The sequence below is a fragment of the Melopsittacus undulatus genome, chromosome 4, assembly GCF_012275295.1.
Source record: "Melopsittacus undulatus isolate bMelUnd1 chromosome 4, bMelUnd1.mat.Z, whole genome shotgun sequence".
In the NCBI taxonomy this organism is placed as follows: domain Eukaryota; kingdom Metazoa; phylum Chordata; class Aves; order Psittaciformes; family Psittaculidae; genus Melopsittacus; species Melopsittacus undulatus.
Genome location: NC_047530.1, coordinates 68,402,401 through 68,422,620, shown reverse-complemented (window position 1 = coordinate 68,422,620; position 20,220 = coordinate 68,402,401). Strand labels below are relative to the sequence as shown.

The following is a 20,220-nucleotide window of genomic DNA, read 5'->3' as shown; positions in this document are numbered from 1 at the left end:
AACAGAACAAATAGCCAGTTTTAACATCATAGATCAAATATCCTTCAAGAGGTCCAAGACATGCCATTCACTTCAGTAATGACTCAAAGGTCACCATTCGAAAGGCAGTTTCTTAGAAACTAAATATTTACTTACAGAAAAACTGAGAGAATCCCCACAGCAGCCTCAGCCTTCTCTGAAAAGCTCTTTTGCGTCCAGACAAGGAAGGATTCATAAAGCTAAATCATCTCCCTGCACATAACTGCAGACATTCTTTCCTTTGAGGCCTCTCTGCCAGCAGCGACTACTGAGCCAGCATGAAGTAAGTTATACTAGCCTCTCCTGGGCACAGCCTTCCAAACTCAAGCTTACATGTCCTGACAACCTGAATTACAGCCAGTTGGTCATTCTGCATGTTTTTACTGGCAGGGGACTATGGCAATGCCAGTTTTTGATAATGAAAACCAGATATGAATGCCTTCACACCACTAACTCAAAAAGAAGAGAGCTGTCCTCCAAAACAAACAAAAACTTTTCCCATAGTAAACAGATACAAATCAGAGCATACTGTGATGGGAACCATAGAAATTGGTGAGGTTGTGTATAGTCCAATATTTCCAGCTTCATGAGGGATGTCTTGCAAAACAATTCTTTGCCAAAAAATGTTTTCAAAGAAATCAAAAGGGAAAAAAACCCAAAACATGACTGTCCTAAACCTCAGAAAATACAAGCAATTTTCCAGTTGTTTGTGTAATCAGCAAAATGTAAATAAACTCGTACTTACACTTCCCATTGTACCAGGGCATTTGATTTCATTTCAATTTGTAAAAGAACAAGAAGGAAAGAAATATTTGACACTGAATCTCTACTCAGTTCACTGCAAGCAATTTGTTAACAATACTGATGGTGTATCCATTTAAATCTGTATGACAGCGGTCTGCCAGATTACTGTTTTACTGACAGTAATTCCACATTCTTTTTCTAAGCTAAGATAATCTTAACATAAGTGCAGTAAAACATTTGGAAGTATGCATCTTCAATTTCGTATTCCAAAAATCAGTTTCTACACATGCTGAATGAAAACTGCCACCAGATGTTTTGGGGTCCCCAAAACCTCCCAGCAGTTCTCCAAGAATTAGAACAGGAGTAACAATTCATTCCCAAAATGACCATCCCTGAATGATTCAGCCAACAATGATCTAAAACTTACTTGGTTTGGGATTTTTTTTTCTTGTTTCTTTTTATTATTCCATATGCCTTCTTTTACAGCTTTTTGCTATTTAATTATCAATAACTAGTTTGTAGAAATATAAGACTGGTAATAACCATCATGCATAGAAGATAAGGGGTTGTGCTGGATTTAGTGGACATTTTACACCACTGTGTACTCTGGGTTTGTGTTTTAGAAACTAGACTTGGTAAAAGACAGAAGGAGAAGGGCAGGACAGGGAGAGAGGTATAAGTAAGCCATATTTATCACTGGGGACTCTGGAGCATCAAGTCAGCACATTGTATAAAATTAATCTTGCAAGCTACTGGTATTAAGCTTTTTCAGCAAGAAAGTCATTAGTCACAGTCAGTAGCTCTATAGAGGCACAGCATACCAGAACAAGAACTAGAAAGAAAGGAGGACTGATGTACAAGGTGAGTTTGTACCTTGTTATATATGCACCCATTTGGAGATACAATAGAGGGCACACCAGTAACAGCGGCAGAAAGCAGCATCACAGGGGCTGAAAAGAACACTTAGCAATCAAAGGAAATGGCACTCAGTTGACTAAGAGTGTCACAAAGGACATTCAGGGGCCTGTTTCAGAGATCCAAAGGCAATTCTCATTTCAGTAGCAGCTTAAGAGGAAAACAGTTAATTTTGTTCCACAGGATCCAGGGAAATTCCCTGCCTTATGACAGATAAAGCAAGGGCTGCTACTTCAAAGGGAGAAGGCCCTGTACTCCAAAGAAATCACTGGACACTAGATTATGACTACAAAAACTAATGCTACCATTCAGATAGTCCACACTGTAATGTAAAGGTGTTTCTTATTAAACCTCTTACTCTAGCAGCCGTATTTACAGCTGAGGAACCCAGATGTTTCCCATGCAACTAATAAGAAAAAAGAAACAAGCAGTTTTAGTAGTAAAGTGTCACACTGCTTTGACAGGCTTTATTCAACTTTATTATTCTAAGCTCTACCTGAATATTACTTAAAAACAGTTCTATAAAGCAAGTATTTTTATGAACCCCAGCTAAAGATGACAAAAAAACCAGATCATTTGCACTGTCACTCCAGTCACAGGGAGGTATACCTTCCCATCCCCTCTCTGCAGGACACAAGGGTTAGTACACCATGTTCAAACTTTGAGCTTCATAACTCAATCCCGAGATAATTTATGCTGATCAGAGCTGTGGCTAGAAAGGAAGCAAGTGTCTAGTCAGATTATTTACCTGCAAACACCACATCTCAATTAGCCCTGCAAACACCAATTGTAACTGCTAAAAGTTAAGTCATGTGTAAGGTTGTACTCCTCCCAACACCTTTGAAAAAGGGCTATAGCCCCACAATAACTTGTTAGTCTTATTCTCACAGCAAGGATGAAGGAAAGAACCCTACTGCTAGAGAAACACCTTAGTATAGGCAGGGAAAGAAAAAAAAATGTATTTATCATTATGAGTATACTATTAAGCAAGAAGGGGAGAAGCAACATTGCAGCAACAGCACTAGAAAGTCCAAGTGGTAGGAACAGCATCTTTACACCAAAGTTACCAGAATATAAATCAGGAATATAAGTCACTAGAATGCTTTCATGTGTCATCAAATTCCTGTACTTACAATAACAATAGCAAAGGAGACTACAAAGAGCTGTTAAAGTGCACCCTATTCCTCAGCTACCTCCTCTTCCCCCTGCCCCATTATTTTTTGATTTCTGCCTGGAACTCTCCTTCCCCTCTAGCTTGGAAAACAACTAGTTTTCCAGACAGTCAGTGAGATTTATTTATATGGATCAGCAAGTTATCAAGTTGACTTTCAATATCGCTCAACTTGAACTTCATTAACTGGTTTCAAGAAGATGAAGTTGTTATACTTACAACATCCTTTCAATGTGTAATATTCATCTAAAATGAATTATGTAGATATTTTTTACAGTGAGAGCTGGAAGGATTTTACGTTCAGGTAATATACAATCAATCTAAATCTCTCTACCAAGAAGTAGCACAGATTTCTAATGCTTCTCATGTTTATGTAGGACCAATTCACGCATCTCAAACAGTCTACAATAGGAAGCTGAAGGACTTACTTCACCCTTGCAGTAGGACAGAAGATACAGTAACAACAACACTCTTTATTTTTCACTAGTTGCATTTCTTCACAGATAGATCTTTTCACTTGTACAAGCTTCAGGCTGAAAAACTTGCAGGCACCGCAAATGAGGATAGGGAAAACCCCACGTAACTCAGTTGTTACCACGACTGATAATTATGATTAAGGTGCAAGTTTCCGCCCAGTACAGAGATAAATCCAGAGCTGGAGCAGTAAACACAACTCGTAAAATGCAAATTCTAATTAAACAAATTCCACATGTACTACTTCCAGTGCTAGTAAGCCAAGCCAGTCACTAGCAGGTATGTATAACTGTCTTCATATGAAGTGGTTTAGAAAATGTGTTTTTCCAAGCTAAATTGTGGCCAAAATAACTAACTTTTAAGTGTTTTAAACCACCCCATGATTACAAATGGAGAACAAGGGAAATACTTTTGAGAACTAAATTAGCCTAACCTAAAAACAAGATTCATGGGATACTAGTTAGTATTATAAAAACTGAAAGTGTCCTAAACTTGTAAAATATAACAAAATAAAAGGTTGAAAGCTTTCCCCCCCCCCCTTTTGTTTTCTTATCGAAGCTTGAAGGAGGAAGAGTAACAGAGCTGGAGTGCATTAGAAAACAACTGGGGGGAGGGGGTGGTGTTGTGGATGTTTGTGTGTTCACCGGACAGACTTCCTTTCTTTAGCCAAGGTGATTCAGCAATGATAGACTTGGGTAATGATATCTGTCCCTAGCAAAGGGTGGGTTTCCACAGGCTACTCACTCAAACACTCATATAGAAGGTTCTCCATGGACTCTAGGGTGTCTTTGCAGCATTATGATAGCAATTCAGCTTTCTTCATGCACCCACGAGCCATGTATTTTCACATTCTCAAGACTGTAAGAAAGCTTGTAAGTGCTTATGAGCCAGAATCCTGTTTGAAGTATCATTGGCTCCAACTTGTAGCTAGAAAGATCACATCCTGAAGGAGGCAAATAGTGCTCTATACTTCCATCAAACCTCATATACTGCTTGTCTGGATACACAATGAACATGAAGATACACCCATGATCTGTTTGTCACATGGCAATGCAGACTCCCTCTAGTGTAGAAATCCACACAAATAACATAAATATTGCCTTGAGAAGTACCACAGTACTTTGACACTGTAATTCCAAGAATTAACAACCCTCTGCAGTGCACTCTATTATGTAAAATGTCAGGCTAATCACAGCAATTCAGCTTCATGAGTCTTGCCAAATCTCCTAAATGGAAGTAAAAATGTGGATAAAAGTGTTTCTTCAAAGGACAAACTAAGAAATTAATTATGTCTGACTGACCACAGTGACAAACAACTACTTCGGAAAAACAGAGTGCTCGTTTTCAATCCCGAAAGCAACTCTGTTCTATGCTTAGGTGTTCTTGTCTGTTCCTCCCCACCAACACTGAAATGATTAGGGGACACACAGTTCCTAACCTTGAGAAGCAAGATTGTATCAGACTGTATCTGATTACTTCTTTAGCCCCAGACACAAAAACCCAGAAGTCTCTCATCTGAGCCACCAACAGCAGTTTCTACTTCCATGCTTGCCCAAGAAGTCATGAAATCAGCGGCTCCACCAAACTCATTGCCCTAGATCCAAAGCCCTGCATGCTCCACACAAACTGGAGCTGTGTGTTATCAGTGTGCTCGGGACAAGGGAAAGAAGGATGTCCTTCAACAGATACAATGTGTTGTGTATCGACTGCAAAAGGAAAAAATTGTGATGCTGTAATTACAAGCAGACATTCAGCGCAAGCAAAGGAGCTACTAGGTACGGAAAAACTGAATGGCAAGAATAGTCAACAGACTGTTTCTACAACCCACTTTGGGGAAAGATAAAAAACAACATCTGTTAAAAATGCTATTTACAAAACAATTCATCTCACAAGCACCCATGTCGTATTAATACTTTTCTCAAAATCCTTACTTTGAGCATCCCTGCCAACTCAAAAGACCATATCTGCATAGTCTCATATCCTGCCCTACTCAGTCTAGCTAAATAAGAGGAGTACATTGTGAAACTGTTTAAAATTACTCTCTTGAGAACTAAATGCCAAAAGAAAATATGGAAATGGTCACTCCTACACACAAGAGTGACTAGCTAATTCAAAATTGTGATTTATTTTTAATGACTATGTGTGCAAGTCTGTGTCATGTTCTTTATCTTTGGATAAAATTAAGATCAATTTTATCTTGGACACCATCACTCTTTTCAACTTTGTGCTCAGAGAAGTATGTGGCTTCAAACCAAAGCTCTGTTTAGCACCATCAGCTTCTTGTTACTCACTTCACCCCAAACAACCAGGAACTGATGTTTCAACACATATAATGTTTTCGCCCTTCCACAGTACTTTTCCATGTGTCAAAAGCATCATGCCCTCTGCTTTCTTGGTCCTGCATGGTGCATGCCACTCACCATAGCCTGAAGAAGAGCTGAATAGCACTCTGACATAAGTTTTCCAGGCACTTCATAAAGCACAAGAGCAGCATCTAGAACTTGCAAAGCAAGGGAAAAGTCTTTAATATATTCCTTTAATTCAGAGGAGAGTATTTGGAGCTTGTTTCATTACTAGCAATATACATTACTTGTAATACAACTTTTCTTTCTTAAGATAGAGACTAGATTTTGTTCTCTTGAATCCCTTACACCCAAGTCCAAGTGAAGAGTCGTACTCCCTCTTAAATACAATATCCCCAAACTCAGAGGAAACCATACAGCATTGTACTAGTGTAATTATCAAATCTTCTAAATATTTAGACAATGGAATTTTGTTATCATTACCTTAGAAACAAGTCCCTTGATAACAGAAATAGCCTTGCAGCAAGCAGCAGTCTCCATTGGGAGCTTTTTACACAGCAGACACTGTTATACATCACAAACATGCCATGCTCCAACACCTGATGAAATGTTCAACTCCCTCTTTCCCTTCTGCAGGGAGCCAAGAGGATTTCCCAAATCACATGATAAATTAGAGCATTTTCATTCCAAAAAAGGAATCCCATTTTTCCTCCCCTGGGACATCTCTGCACTTTTTCAGTTCACTGTTACTTCAGAGAGAAATTCCTTTGGAGTTACTTTGCCAAGCAGAAAACTCACTATCACAATTAAGTCCAAGCATCTAAAAAAATGAGGATGTCTTAAAAAAACTGTTTAAGTGGAGAGAATAACTATTTTCTTTTACAATCATCTGTCACAACTAATTTCTTTAATTTCAAGACATACCTTAGAATTCACTATTCTGATTAAATTTCACAACCTGCATTCTGGCTGATGAACATCCATTTGATATTCATTCTACAGATTCCAGCTGCAAATCAAAAAGAATGCAGCATTATTAAAAGTAATTTTTGGCAGGAGAAAATGGAGGCTTAAGGCAATTATCCCTGTGCCTTAATAAGGGGATATACAGCACGTAAGTCAAGTGACAGGCAGGCACACAGACAAAGGAAAAGATGTAGAAGAGAACAGCAGCTGGCAAGGAATAAACAGTCACAGTTCAGCAGATACCACCAATTCACGTTTCAGCTGACAGTGAGCATGCCCATATGTCAAGGGATTACCTCCTGCTCCTCGGAAGCTATACCTTTTACAAATCACTGACAAAGCCATGAAGTTACACGGAACATATGTCAAGTTCTAACTGAATGGTTCTTAAAGGTGCTCTTCCAACTATTTCCAAAACACACACGTTTCAAGCGTATAAACAAGCCATCTCCTTTACTACATTTAGGGAACGCATTTTTCCTTAGCAGCTTCAAGGTACAGTAATAATTGATATGAGTTCATCCAAGTAAACTCATTATGAAGCTTGTTATGACATTCTTCATAACAAAAGAAAAGCTTTGCCTCTCTTGGTGCTTTTCAAGGTAATATAGTGATGCAGAACAGGGAAAACATGCAGTAACTTCAGACTCTTTTCCAGCAACTGACCTAGAAAATCAGAAAAGAAGATATCAACTACGCTCACAATTTGGAAGGAAAGTATTCTGTTTGCCAGCTGCCAACCCTAGAGTCACTTCATTCATGAACCGTTTGGTGAGCTTTCCCACCTGAAATTGCATGTGCATTCATATAAGAAATCCACTTGTTTTGCATTCCTCTTTCCAATCTGTGTATACACAGATGCTCTGCAGCAGACAAGCTCTGTGCAGCATCCATCTGGTAGAGTGCTCAAGTGTCCCCAGCTCCTGTGCACATACAGAGGCACAGATAGTGCTTTGAGAAACATTGAAAGGCCAAGGCTGACCACTTTTATCAGGCCAGCATTTTTCCTCACCCCATTTCTACAACCTCACACCACTTTGAGTCTACATAAAGTCTGGATAACAGAAGGAGGAGCAAGCCACATAGACATTTTGGAGCCAGAGTAACAAATGCAATCAAAGTTGTTACCATAGCATTATTCCAAATCCTTTCAAAACTGCAATACATTCCATCAAGCATTTCTTAAACCCTTATAAAATTTCTTCAGATATAACTTCAGAGTAAATTATTTTATTCCCAGCAGGCTGCAGGACAGAATAGAACACTGACAATCACCCAGAGAGTATTTTTGTTTTATAGTGGTTGCCCCTGGTAGATCCTTGCTAAGTTATATATCCAACTGAAATTTGAGTTTTAATTACTCCAGGAAGCAGTTTCAGAGATTTGAGAGTTTCCTCATTGCATAGCAGTCCTTTCCTCCTGGGGAAGCCAACAAAAGTGATTGCTGAAACAATCTCTACATTTCCTAATTCCTTAGGAGCTGCCAAGAATGCAGAAAAAGATAGTGGACATGCCTCGTATTTTACAAGAGACATAAGCAATACTCCACAGGCTTGCCCTACTGTTAAGTAATTCCACCTCACATTCAAGTGCTGCATATTTTCATCTTCATTAAAATGTCATCTCATTTTGATGACCAATGGAGACCTTAATAACAGGAAGAAACCCCTTTGCCAAAACTTCAATAGAAAAGGGACAAGTAATTTTCTTTTTATCATTAAATATTCAAGGGCAAAACAGTCCTTAAAGCCCAATTGCTCTAGTCTGCCCTCAAAAAATGTCACAATGTGATGAGACTCCACCAGCAGTATCATAGTTGGTGTCTCACTCAGAGAGCACTTCAGAGGTAAGTAATATTCCTCCATGGCAAGCAGAGAGCACACAGTTTCATCTAGCAAAATTTGCCAAAGTGAAGTTTCTCATCCCATACACGGCTACCAGAGGCCATGGGAACAGAAAGCTGCAGTTGGGTTCTCAGGAAGAATGACCGCCAGCTGACACTGCAATAAATAAATAAGGAAATAAAAAATAAATAAATAAAAAGCCACACCAAAATGTACAACCATTTACATGGCCCTACACATAGGCAAATAGTTTAAATTACAGATTTGTGTCATCTCAATGCTATTTTATAGAATGGCAAACAAGTGACTCATAACACAAATGTCCCATGAAGTCATAAAAGTTACTCTTTACCCTCAAGACTGGGTGGGACCTAATCTCACAAAGTTCTGTCAAAGTTTTTTCATCTTTTCCTCAGGCTGGGCTCTGGTAAGGAGAGCTACACTCACTCTGCCTCAGCACGGCAGAGAAACACTCCCCATTATGGAAAAAGACATCCTGAAATTTGTTATTAATCAACCTTACTATGACTGTAACTTCATTTTTCATCACAGACCCTACATACAAAGTCTTGATTATTCCCACAGGCAGAGTTATAAGCAGTAGTAGTTATAATAATCATAATAATAACAACAACAACAAAAGTAATATCTTCATTGTCAAAACACCCCAACATCTACTTCTTTCTTTGTAGCACTCCTCTTTGACATAAAGCAAGCCCTGGAAGGTCTGAACATGACCAAGTAAAGCTTTTTTCCTCTTCACTTAATGAACAGGCACATGAAAAGCTACAGCCTCCCCACAAAACCTACTTTGTTCTGCAAGAATGAATAAAATCAAGAGAACCTTTTTGCCAGTTCCATACACTAAAAAATACTTCCTGGTCATCCCCCTCTAAGTTTTTGTTCAAATAAAAAAAAGCAAACAAGCAACTCAACAAAATCTAACAGAAGAAGCTAAAAAGCTCAAAATTTTCAAACGAGCACTGGTGTGCTATTGCTCCATAATTAGCTAAGGGCAGATTCCCTGCCACCATTTGAAGTAAAAATGTTGGAAAAGTTTTCTTTCCTCCTGAACCTCTCAAAATAACATTGAGCCACAGCCTGCTTTGTGGCAGCAAATCTGGTATAGGCAGCAGACCTTGCTTTGCCTTGCCTTGCATTTTAATCAGTGTAGCCAGTACTGGCATGGGCAAGTGGCAAGGACAGTTACAATAAGTCGTTATGGTTTTGTTACCCTGTGCCAGCGAGAGATGAGTGAAGGGTCAGTGGGACAGCATGTGCATGCACATGGGAAGGTAGCAAGGGAAGAAGCAGGATTAAAAGGAGATTTGTTGGAGAGACCAATCTTTACATTCAAATCAAGTCTTCCTAAGGCTCCCTCAGCAATATAAATGCTGAGGTTCTGCTGGCTTGGTATTTACTTACATTGCAGTTCAAGCCACATCCCATTTTAATTCCCAAATTGACACCAGAAGCATCTCTTCCTGGTGTACAGCATGCATATCACTGCATGGGAAACACTGGAGGTCAGGGTAGGCAACAAGTGCAGCCAAAGATCTGGTGAGAATAGTTGGTTTATGCCCCTTCCAACCACTGGAGAGCCACCAGTTCTTCAGCTTTTTATTAATTTGTTTGAAAATCACAGTCAGCAGTACACAAGGTCAGGAAAACAGGAGATCAGTTAATTAAAATAGTCCACCCATTTCTATCCTCAGCAAAAATACAGACACCATGCCAGCACAGTCCTCCTCACCATTGCTGCACTCAGCTACTGTCACTTTGCAAATTTTGTGAAACCCAAGCCCCACCTGTTCAATAAACTTGTTTCAAGAGATGGGCACACTAGGGCAATAACCTGTTGCTTTTGTTGGCAAGGGCTTGAGATGGTTACAGGGGACTCACCAGGGAAATCACCAGTCTTCAGAAGCAGCCTCTGTTTCAGCCATAGCATTGAAAAAACACACCAAATACACATTGTTTCTAAGCTGAATAAAGGACAACCTCAGCACCATGTTCACTGCATCCTTCTCCCAAGGTTTCTCACATCCCAGGACACTTCTCCTTGCCCAGAGTGCTCTTGTCTTTGTGGGATATGCTCTCTACTGCATCCTTAAAACAGGGCTACCTGCATCAAAAACCTACCTGGCTTGGAGGACCAATCAACACAGGTAATCCTGATCCTCATCTGGAGCATAAATAAAAACCCACAGGTTGTCTGATACCTATTTGAAAATTGGCTGCCATTCAGTTAGGTTCAGTTTTTCGTTCTTAGGCTTAGGAATCGCTAGGACCTTCACAAAATTGCCAGGATTAACTACTATAGGAACACCACATAAAAAACATAGATCTTAAGTTTCTACAGGTATATTTTTCTCAGATCTGAACCAGCTGATTACATTCTGATCCAAGAGAGCTCAACCACTGGTTACATGTACCATGAAATACAATAACAAGAGACTCTAATCTTTGTAGGAAGAAAGCTGTAAAGATTAGTCATTCAACATGCAAAAGCAAAGCATTTTATTTAAGTCCTTTGTCTACCACCATGTATTGAAAAACATTTATAGCTTACTTCTTTATGATCTTTTTTTTTTTTCCCCACAAAAGACTGCTTCCCAGCCCTACTGCATCTCAGCAGTGTGGAGCTCTTGTCTCTGGCAGCATCCTCAACACCCACAGGATGCAGAGCAAGTAGGAGTCAAAAAAGGGACTTCCCTTGCTTCATTAGGAAGTTTCCTTCAATGAAAATCCACTTTAATTCTCTCACCACAGTCTATGAGGGCAAGCTGTCTAACAGGGGAACAGCAATTTTTGTATTAAGCACTAGAAATTATTACAGGACAAAGGCCTTAATTAATACGCAGTGCTACAGCTGTGATGCTTCCCACTGCTAGACTGAGAAGTGCCACCTGATCACCTGCCAAGAACCTCCATCCCCATCTTACCCCCATTGCTAAAAAAGTCAGTGCATGGGGTTGTGCATTCATATCCCCACAGCACACCCTGTAATAGTCCCTGCTGACTAGCACCAGCAAGGCTTCTCTTCACTTTTTCACTGCTTCTCCATCCTTTGCCACTTCTTGTGTGTAGCTAATGTAGAGAAAAATAAACTATATACATCTTTTATTCCACCTCATCTTGCCTGCTGATACAGACTTTTGTCATTTCTGGTCTTCCCACCAGCAGAAGTTACCTTGGCACAACTAACTAAACTCATGTCTCATTTCCACATGCACCTCCCAGCAGTGCATCAGATCTCCGCAGTTCCCTCCTAGTGAGGAAGCACATACGGCATAGGTTTAAAACAAACACCAATAGTATTGATGTTTCACTCTATCAACTGTTCAGCTGTACTTACCACCAAAGCTGTAGCCATCCACTCATTCCCCCTGACATTACAACCCCTCACCAGCCTACTTCAGCAGTTTCTCCACTCTACTCCTCTACAAGGTTTCTTCCAATCTCACATACATATAACTGAGACTAGGAAAGGGAAAAGAGATGCAAGCTCTGATACTTCTGCTGTAAGTCCATTTATTCAGCTCTGTCATAACCTTCCAATGCTATGGATGCTCCAGCCCTACTTTCTACTTGGTTATGTGTCCTAGGAGGCACAACATCGTAACTTTCAGAGGAGAAATTCACTAAACACATTCTCCTGCCTACTTCTTCATATTTCAAAATCAGTAAGTGAATTTCCCATTCAAATTTTTTGCATCTTCCTCCTAACATCTCTCACACCTTGTGGTACTGTTGAGACAGAATACAAAGGCTTGCTGTCTCCTCCATAACCCCATATATATATGCTGAGCCCACTGACCTTTCTCAACTCTCCCAGTTTTCAAAACTAAAGCAAGCTGTGAATTCTTCATTCAAGCCTCCCAATATTACTGTATTCCCCTCTGACCCTCAATAAACCAAGTATTTATTCAAGAGTTCAGAACTCCTTACCCTACCTACTGTTTGATGTTATCACAGCCTCATTCTTTACCCACCTGGAGGGGGGTTTTGTGTTTGTTTCGAAGTACTGTTCTCTCACAGCAGTTTGCACAATTGATCCAGACTCTTCCAGCAAATTATTGTATTGCTTTTGAAAGAACTCATCCATAAGAACATTTAGCATTTCCACCCTGTTTCAAGAAAGCCCATTTATCACCTCTGCTAGAAACCAGCCATCCTGAGAAATAAACAAGTAGAATTTATTGTTACAATACTGCACAGACATATGTAGTATAATCACTCTATTAATTATACCTACGTTGTACAAACTATTTTCTAATGTAACTTCTATGCTCAAGAAGCTTATATGGTGCAGACTGATGGCAGAGCAGGATCATTTATTCACCAGCGATAACTGACTGATGCAAGTCTAAACCATTCTAACCACCTCCAGTAATGAAGATTGAATGGCATTCCCAGGAAATAATCCAGCATTTCACTACTCTTACTGCCAGTAAAAAAAATCCCCAGCACCTAAACAAATTCCTCTTCTCACACAGTAAGCCCACTACTACTTCTCCTACCCAACACGGGATTTTTCTGCATCCTCTTTGCAGCAATCTCATTTCAATTTTCTCTTTAAGAGCTCCAGTTCCTATAATTTGTCCCTGGAGATCATTTATTCTATGATTCGGCAGTTCTTGGGTCTCTATTCTCTCCCAGTGGTCCATATATTTTCTCAAGTACAGCACAACAGAAAGGAGAACTTATCTTTTCTGTGAAGAGATAAACAGGCATATTATAGATGCTATCTGGATAGTGGGTCCCAACCTGCTCACAGCAAGCTTTCACTTGGTTGCTAGGTTCACAGGGACTCAACACCTACAGAACTAACTCGTGTACAACCTCCCTACTGAAAAGAAGAAAAACTCAAAAATTAATCACTGCAACACCACAGATGGCCAACAGCCAAGCTGGCAAAAAATAAACAGCATAACCCAACCAGAACTGAAGCCAGAAGAGCTTTCTAATCATCAGCCCACAAGACATAAGCAAAATCCTTCTCCTTCCCCAAGCACTTTAAGGAGACAGCTTGACAGTGTGATTTTAGCACATTCCTGAGTATGCCCACACTTCAGCCACATCTGCTCAGCTAGGGCAACAGCAGCACCAAACTATCCCAGAAAAACAGAAGATATCTGCAATACTTGTGAATGGTTGTTTTCAGCCTTCTTGCATGTTTACTGCTACACTTGGCCTGATTAGCAGAATCGAGCATGAATGAGAGTCTCAATCACCAAGGTAAACTTACATTCAGATTTATTATTTTCTGAGCCAGACTGCTAAAAGAAACAACTTAAATGATCATTACAAAAGCTGAAAAGGCTGTTCCACACCTGACCAGAATCCAGGGTACCAGTGGCCTCATTTGCCAGGTTGGTATTTACAAAGTCTTAAGTCAACACCACAGAAGTCACACTTAACACAAGTGAATGACTGCACTGCAAATATGGGACGGATGCAATTGAGACACTCCATATCAACAGAGCCTCTGGCATCCTGTCGCTGTGAACACATAGGAACTACGGGGAATCCTGAAGATACAAGGCACAAACACTTAGCTGCTCTTTAAACAGTACCCTAGGGACCCGACATTACATCTGCTATTTCAATGGAGCTCGGAGCCCCACTCCATCACCTGATTAATACGCAATTTTGGTGGCTTTACATAGTTTCGTGATTAGTTGCTTCAGTGAGACAAGAAGTGAGCGACAGGTGCACACCTCCAACGGCAGCTCTTTTTATTGGCAGCAGCAAAACAGATTGTGGCAAAAGCCACGAGAATATCCCACAGTTACATACTGTTCCCCTGGTTTAAAAAGAAAAACCCTCCCGGTATTTTTAGCAAACCTTTTGAGCTCCAAGACGCAACTTGCTGCCTTTACGGGTTTTTTCCGCCCTAAGACACATAGTAAGCAATGCATGTGCTGCCAGTCTTCCCTTTCGTGGCAAAGCCATTAAACATGCTGCTTTTGAGGGGGAAGCAAACAAAAAGCGGCCTTTCTTTGCTCCCCTCCCTCTCCTACGAGCCGCACCAACCTGGATGACACCGCCTCGGAGCGCATTTGGGGAGCCCCGTAGTGCCTCTCCCCTGGCTGACCTTGACGAGGGGCGGCAAGAGAAGAGGAAAACAACCAAGACACGAAGCTGATCCGCTGGGCACTTGCCCACTGCCGTCCGCGCCCCGGTGCCGGCGGATGCTGCTCCCCCAGTCCCTGCCGCCCCGGAGAGGGCTGCCGGACCCCCGCCCCCCGCGGCTCTCCGCGGCCCCGAGCGCCACCTGGCGGCCGCGCCCTGCCCCGCCGAGAGCCGACCCCCTCCCCGGGAGCCCGTCCCCGGTACGGGCTGCGCCGCGCCGCTGCCGCGCCTTCCGGACAGAGGCGAGTGAAGCAGGCAGCGCGGCGCAGGGGGACCGCCTGTCCCCGGGCCAGAGCGGCACCGAGAGGGCCGAGGAGCAGCCCACTGCCGGCTCGGGGCCGGGGTCTCGGCTGCCGCCGCCCGCCCCACTCAAGTTTTGCCCGGCGACGGCGCTAAGAATAACGCGCAGCTGCCGGGCCAGGGGCCACCGCCTCCAGCGGAACCAGAGGAAAGCCGGGCCGCCACCCCCCCACCACCGCCAGCGGCTTGGCAGCACCGCGCCCGCCTCAGCCGGCAGCCGCCTGAAGGGCACGGCTCCCGCTCACTCACCGTCCGGTGCCGCTGCTGCTGCTGTTGGCGGCGCCGCCCCAGCGCCGGGAAGCACCCGGCCGCCGTCAGCGGGGCGGGACGGCGGCAGAGGAGGAACGGCAGAGACCTGCCGGTCGTGGCCGCCATCGCACCGCTGGAGCCGCCTCACGCTGCGGCGGCGACAGCGGCGGCCGTTACTGCTGCCGCCCGGGCGGGGAAGGAGGGGGCAGGGAGTGTGAGCGGCGGCGGGGCGGGGAGGGGCCTGCCGGCGGCGGCTCCCAATCCAAGCGGCCTCTTCACGGCCCGGGGCTTGTCAAGCCTGGCCGGGGCCGCCAATCAACGCGGCGCGGATGCCCTGCCCGGAGCGGGATTGGTCCCTCCGTTCCCCCCGTACCGGCGGTGGGCGGGGCACGCCCGGGCTAGAGGGCAGGGAAACTCCTCAGCACGGGCCCCGAGGGGCGGGGTTGTTCGGGGCGGAGCCAGGCCCGGGGCGGGGCTGGGAGCGGCGGGGAGAGCTTGAGCTGGGAGGGTGGGAGCTGGGAGCTGGGGTGCACCGGTGAGGGGGGCACCGAGGGAGGTGAGGTGCGCGGAGATGGGATGTACCGGGAAGAGGGTGGACTGAGGGGTTGTGCACAAGGGGAGATGGGGTTCACTGGGGAGGGAATGCAGGGAGGGGGGGTGCACTAGGGAGAGGGTGCAAGAGGACGGTGCAGCAAGGAAGGCTGCGAAGGGATGGCCCTGGAGATGCAATGTGAGGTCAGCACAGGGATTTGGGGTACCAGGTCAAACCAGCATCCCACTCCCATGGCAGTTCTGATGCATTGTATAAAAAGTGGGTGATACCTATTTTGCAGAGAGAGAGAGATGCATACGTGGTGGGCTGGGCTGGGTTGCCGGCATAGACCTTGCAGCATATAGGCTGAATAAGCAATATGTGCCCAGTTGTTTCTTAAAACGTGATTAACTTGAATTGGTTTTCTTAGAAAAGGCTTTTCCCTTTAGCCTGGGAGTTCTTACAATACCGCCAGCAGCTCCTTTTAAATTCCTGGGAGGGAATAGTCCAGAAGGGAAACAAGCCTATTGCTTTTAATACTGAAAATAGCCCCAGAATTGCTCATTAGAAAACGGAACTTTACAAAACACTAATGCACAAGCAGTTCCCATGTGCAGCACTACCATTATGGCTGAGACTGAAACAAAGTGCGTTGGTTTAAAAGCAGGTGGGATCCTGTGTTAGTAATATTTTTTGAAGTCAAGGAGGCTGGATCCTTGCTGTATGGAGTAATCAGGACACAAGGTGTGAAGAAGAAGACGCATGGGAAAGGAGTGTCACGAGAAATTAATGGGGAGAAAACTGACAAGAATGGAGGCTGTGGAGAGACTGGCTATTATTTACCACTGCTCTTTGCCACAAATACCTAAAAATACAGAGTGAAGCACGAAAGGGTGATGGTGTGACATGGATGTGCTTCAGCCATCACCCACACTATCACAACACAGCAGTATCCTCCTCCTTCCATCCTTACCTCCCTCCAGTGTTACCTTTCCCAAGTCCTGCCATCACATCTGCTGAGGTGCTGAAGGGTTGTTTTCAGCTTTTCCCCAAGCAACATCATTTTGGAGCCACCCAGCTCATCCCTGACCAATCCTCCTCCTCAATTCTCATTTCTGGCTGGGTTTTCCAGAAGCGAGGTATGGGGTTTCCCTTCTTTCTCTTTGTCAGTTGGGAAAATGTGGTTGAAGTCACCACGTCTCAACTGTGTCCTTCTGGAAGGATTTACCCATCATCTTTTCAGCATCATATGTTTAGCAATTTGATAATTATTTGTATTTCTTGCAAGATCATGGAGGCCTATTGCAGCAGCTGCTCTGAGCTCCACTGCTCAGATTGGCTCAAACCTTTTCTCAGCCCCTGCTTGTTTTATTTCCCTCTCCCTCTGTGCTAAAAACTGTCAGCATGAAGAAAGAGGCTTTAAAAGTCAGGATTTTGTGCAGAGCAGCCCTCTGTGATGGCCCTGGGAGCATCGGCACCAGAAGATGCTCCTGTGCACATCTTGGCTGAAAAGCTGTCTCGTGGCCCACAGCCAGGGTGTCCCTCTTCAGGGACATCAGGCTCTTCCCAGTATGTTTTGCAGCACCCCCACACAGTGGAATTAAAGCCTCAAAATGGCAAAACTGGGGTTATTGCAGCCCAGAGGAGCTGGAAAAGGGTGATTAGCAAGACAGGAAAAAGGGAGGAAGGAAGTCCCCAGGATGGAGAAGGTCCCAAAGAAGGCAGAGGATGCAGCCCCAGCACCGCTTTGGGGCACAGACACATCTTCATGCCATAAACTACCCAATCCAATAGTTTTTTCTTGGCTGAGTGAGTCGAGGTGGTAAGGATGAGCCCATGCTGCCCTCCCCATGGGGTTTCCTACAGGGGCTTGATACAGGCAGCTCCAGAAAAGGGCAACAATGGGCACATTCAGCAGACCCTGGGCTGCCAGACCTGCCCCAACTGCTCTCTCCTATTCCCTAGTCCTCCAGCTGTTCATATTTAGATTTTTATTTCTATTTAAAGAGAAGCTGGAAGTGTTCACCTGAAGTCATATTTTAGGCAGAGTTTAAAAATTTCCAAGAAGTATTTGACAGAGGTGACAGAAGACAGCATGCAAGCAAAGGCTGAGGGCAGCAGAAAGGCCAATAATTTGTTAGCAAGCCCATGCTGAGCACGTGGGCACTCATTATAACACATATAAATGGGAATTAAACACCACCCCCCAAGATCAATATCCCATGCAATTAAACAAGCCAGCAGGGAATGGCTTTCCAGGAGCACAAGGGTGAAAGGAGTGAGAATATCAGCACCAAAATGAAACCTCATCTGTTAAGGTCAAACAGCTGCCAGTATCCTATTAGAAGCATATTCCACTCTTGTAAGACTTAAATAAAATAATGTATTTAACAAAGCTTTCTCCTGGTGCTAATAATTACAGCTGGATGAATATTGGAAAGTGTTCCTAAGAAGAATTGATGGGGAAAAGCACACCAGCATTCACAATTAATATTACCGCTGTGTGAAAGACTGAAGTGGAAAGCTAAAACCTCAAACTCCCATCAGCCATCCTGAAACTGCTGATGGAGGCATGGATGCTGTCCTCATGCAAATAAGATACTGATTTAAAAGAAAGCAAGTGTGCAATGAACCTATAGGTAAACCCAACACTTTGCCTCAGACCTGAGCAAGCCCCAAAGTGCACAGATTAAATAAGATGACTAGGAATTAAAAAAAAAAAAAAGAAGAAAAAATAATAGGTGCCTTAGTCCATGGGCTGGTCACTTCATGTTATTAAATTTAGGATTTACTCTATTTTATTCCTATAAATGTCCAGGGCTGCGACATTTCCAAAATCCTGCACATGGAGGTTGGTGCATCTGCAAAATCCTGCAGGTGCATTGGGTGTGAGTGGAAATCTGGGAGGATACTGGGTCCAAGTCCATTTTACCTCCTTTTATTTAGAGGAAAGGTTGGAGCTTTCAGACTGATGCAGATAACACAGCCAAGCCCTGAGATAGGAGGTCAGAGTCTATCTGCTGTTAAAGGAATAGTGCTGGCCATTTTCCATAAGCTAAGTACTGCAATGGCTGCTCAGGGAGCAATAAGATATGATGGGGAAATGCCCCTGGCCTGTGCAGGATGATAATCTCTGTCCCATTGCAGGACCTTGGCTATAAACCTCCAATTACCCAAACATGCCATAATTTGCTCACTGCAGCGTGTTCTCCTTCCATCTCCTTTTGGGGTCCAGCATCTCAGAGGTGGCCAGACCTCTGTGTGCTACTGCACCACATCCCCACAGCAATCCCTCTGAGTCTCTGGCACCAACTTAAGCCTCACCGAAAGGTTCATCCTGCAGTGTTTTCATTGCAGGAGGGAATGGCAGGATTCAGCAGCCTCCCATGTTCCTGAAGAGCAATTGCTGTCCATTAATGCCTTTGGAAAATGTATTTTTTAATGGGGGGGGGGGGGGGGGGGGGGTCATTAAAGCCTGAAGAGAGCCAATGTAAGAGGTATCTGGAAGCAACTAAAATTAAAATACCTAAAATTAGCCCCCTCAGTGGTGAATCCTCCCTCTGATCTAGATGCTGAGATACACATGACCCAGGCTTGCCTTTCTCATTTTTCCTTCCCACTGCCACCCCATTCCTGAGCTGCCAGGCATGGCTGCAGCAGGCAACACGCCCACCCTATGCTATGACCCAGGAGGATATAGCATCCTTCCACCAGGTTTGCTGGGATTCTTCTCTCGTTTCAAAAATCAGCCTCCAATTTTACATTTTGGGACTGTCCCATCTCAGAGATGGCTAAAAATTATGATGTTTCCCCATTGCACAGGAACTGTTTGGGATGGGGACTTCTGGGTATTGCTCTGTCCTGGAGGAGCAACACTTATTTCCCCAAATCCTGGCCACTCATGACACCCAGCCACACTTATTTTCAAGATGTCTCAGTTCCTTCTCAGTTCCTCTGCCACCCAAAAAAGCCCCTTCTGGGGGAGATACTCCAGCACACGCTTTCCTGATGCTTAAATCTTATTAGTGCATGAAATTCACTGAAATAACAGAGCTGCTGGGCTGATGTGATGCCCTTAGTGCTGCTTTAGTCTCTGATAGATTGAGAGGTTTTTCTACTTATGGTCATCATTCCCTGCCATCCCCAGTACGTGAGAAGTTTGTTGTGGGGGCAGGTGTCAAGCTGGCAGCTCAGTGGAAATACTTCCCTTAGTATTTTGTAAATATTATGGTCAAAAGGAAAAACAGATACTCCCGCAGAGATTTTGTTTGTAAATTCAATAACCTGGGGAGGAAACCCACGCAGAAACAGGAGAACGTGGTTAATACTGTCTGGCCAGGCTTGCTGGCACAGCTTGGAGGGTGAGGGATAGATGTAAGGCCATGATTTCTATTTCATTGCTAATTTGGGCAGTGCCGCACTACAGCAGTGCTGGCTTTGCTTGCTGCAGGTCTGGAGCCAGCAACTCTTCTGAACCCCACAGAATTACCTGCTCATGAGACACATTTCTCAAGAGATAATCACTTTGTTTTATTAATGTGAATTGTCATCAGAAACACAGAGAAG

General features: G+C 43.7%; 1 protein-coding gene across 3 annotated transcripts in view; it reads right to left on the bottom strand.

The window, feature by feature from the left end:
- MCU (mitochondrial calcium uniporter) overlaps nucleotides 1-15,315 on the bottom strand; it is a 92,610-nt gene extending 77,295 nt beyond the window's left edge. For 2 of the 3 annotated variants that reach the window (XM_034062579.1, XM_034062578.1), the window contains exon 1: nucleotides 15,123-15,315. In XM_034062579.1, coding sequence (XP_033918470.1) covers nucleotides 15,123-15,248 — 126 coding nt within the window. In that variant the 5' untranslated portion in view covers nucleotides 15,249-15,315. Of the gene's footprint in view, nucleotides 1-6,108; nucleotides 6,172-15,122 lie in introns of those variants that run through there. The other variant, XM_034062580.1, reaches the window with a different exon arrangement.
- Nucleotides 15,316-20,220: the final 4,905 nt, after the last annotated feature.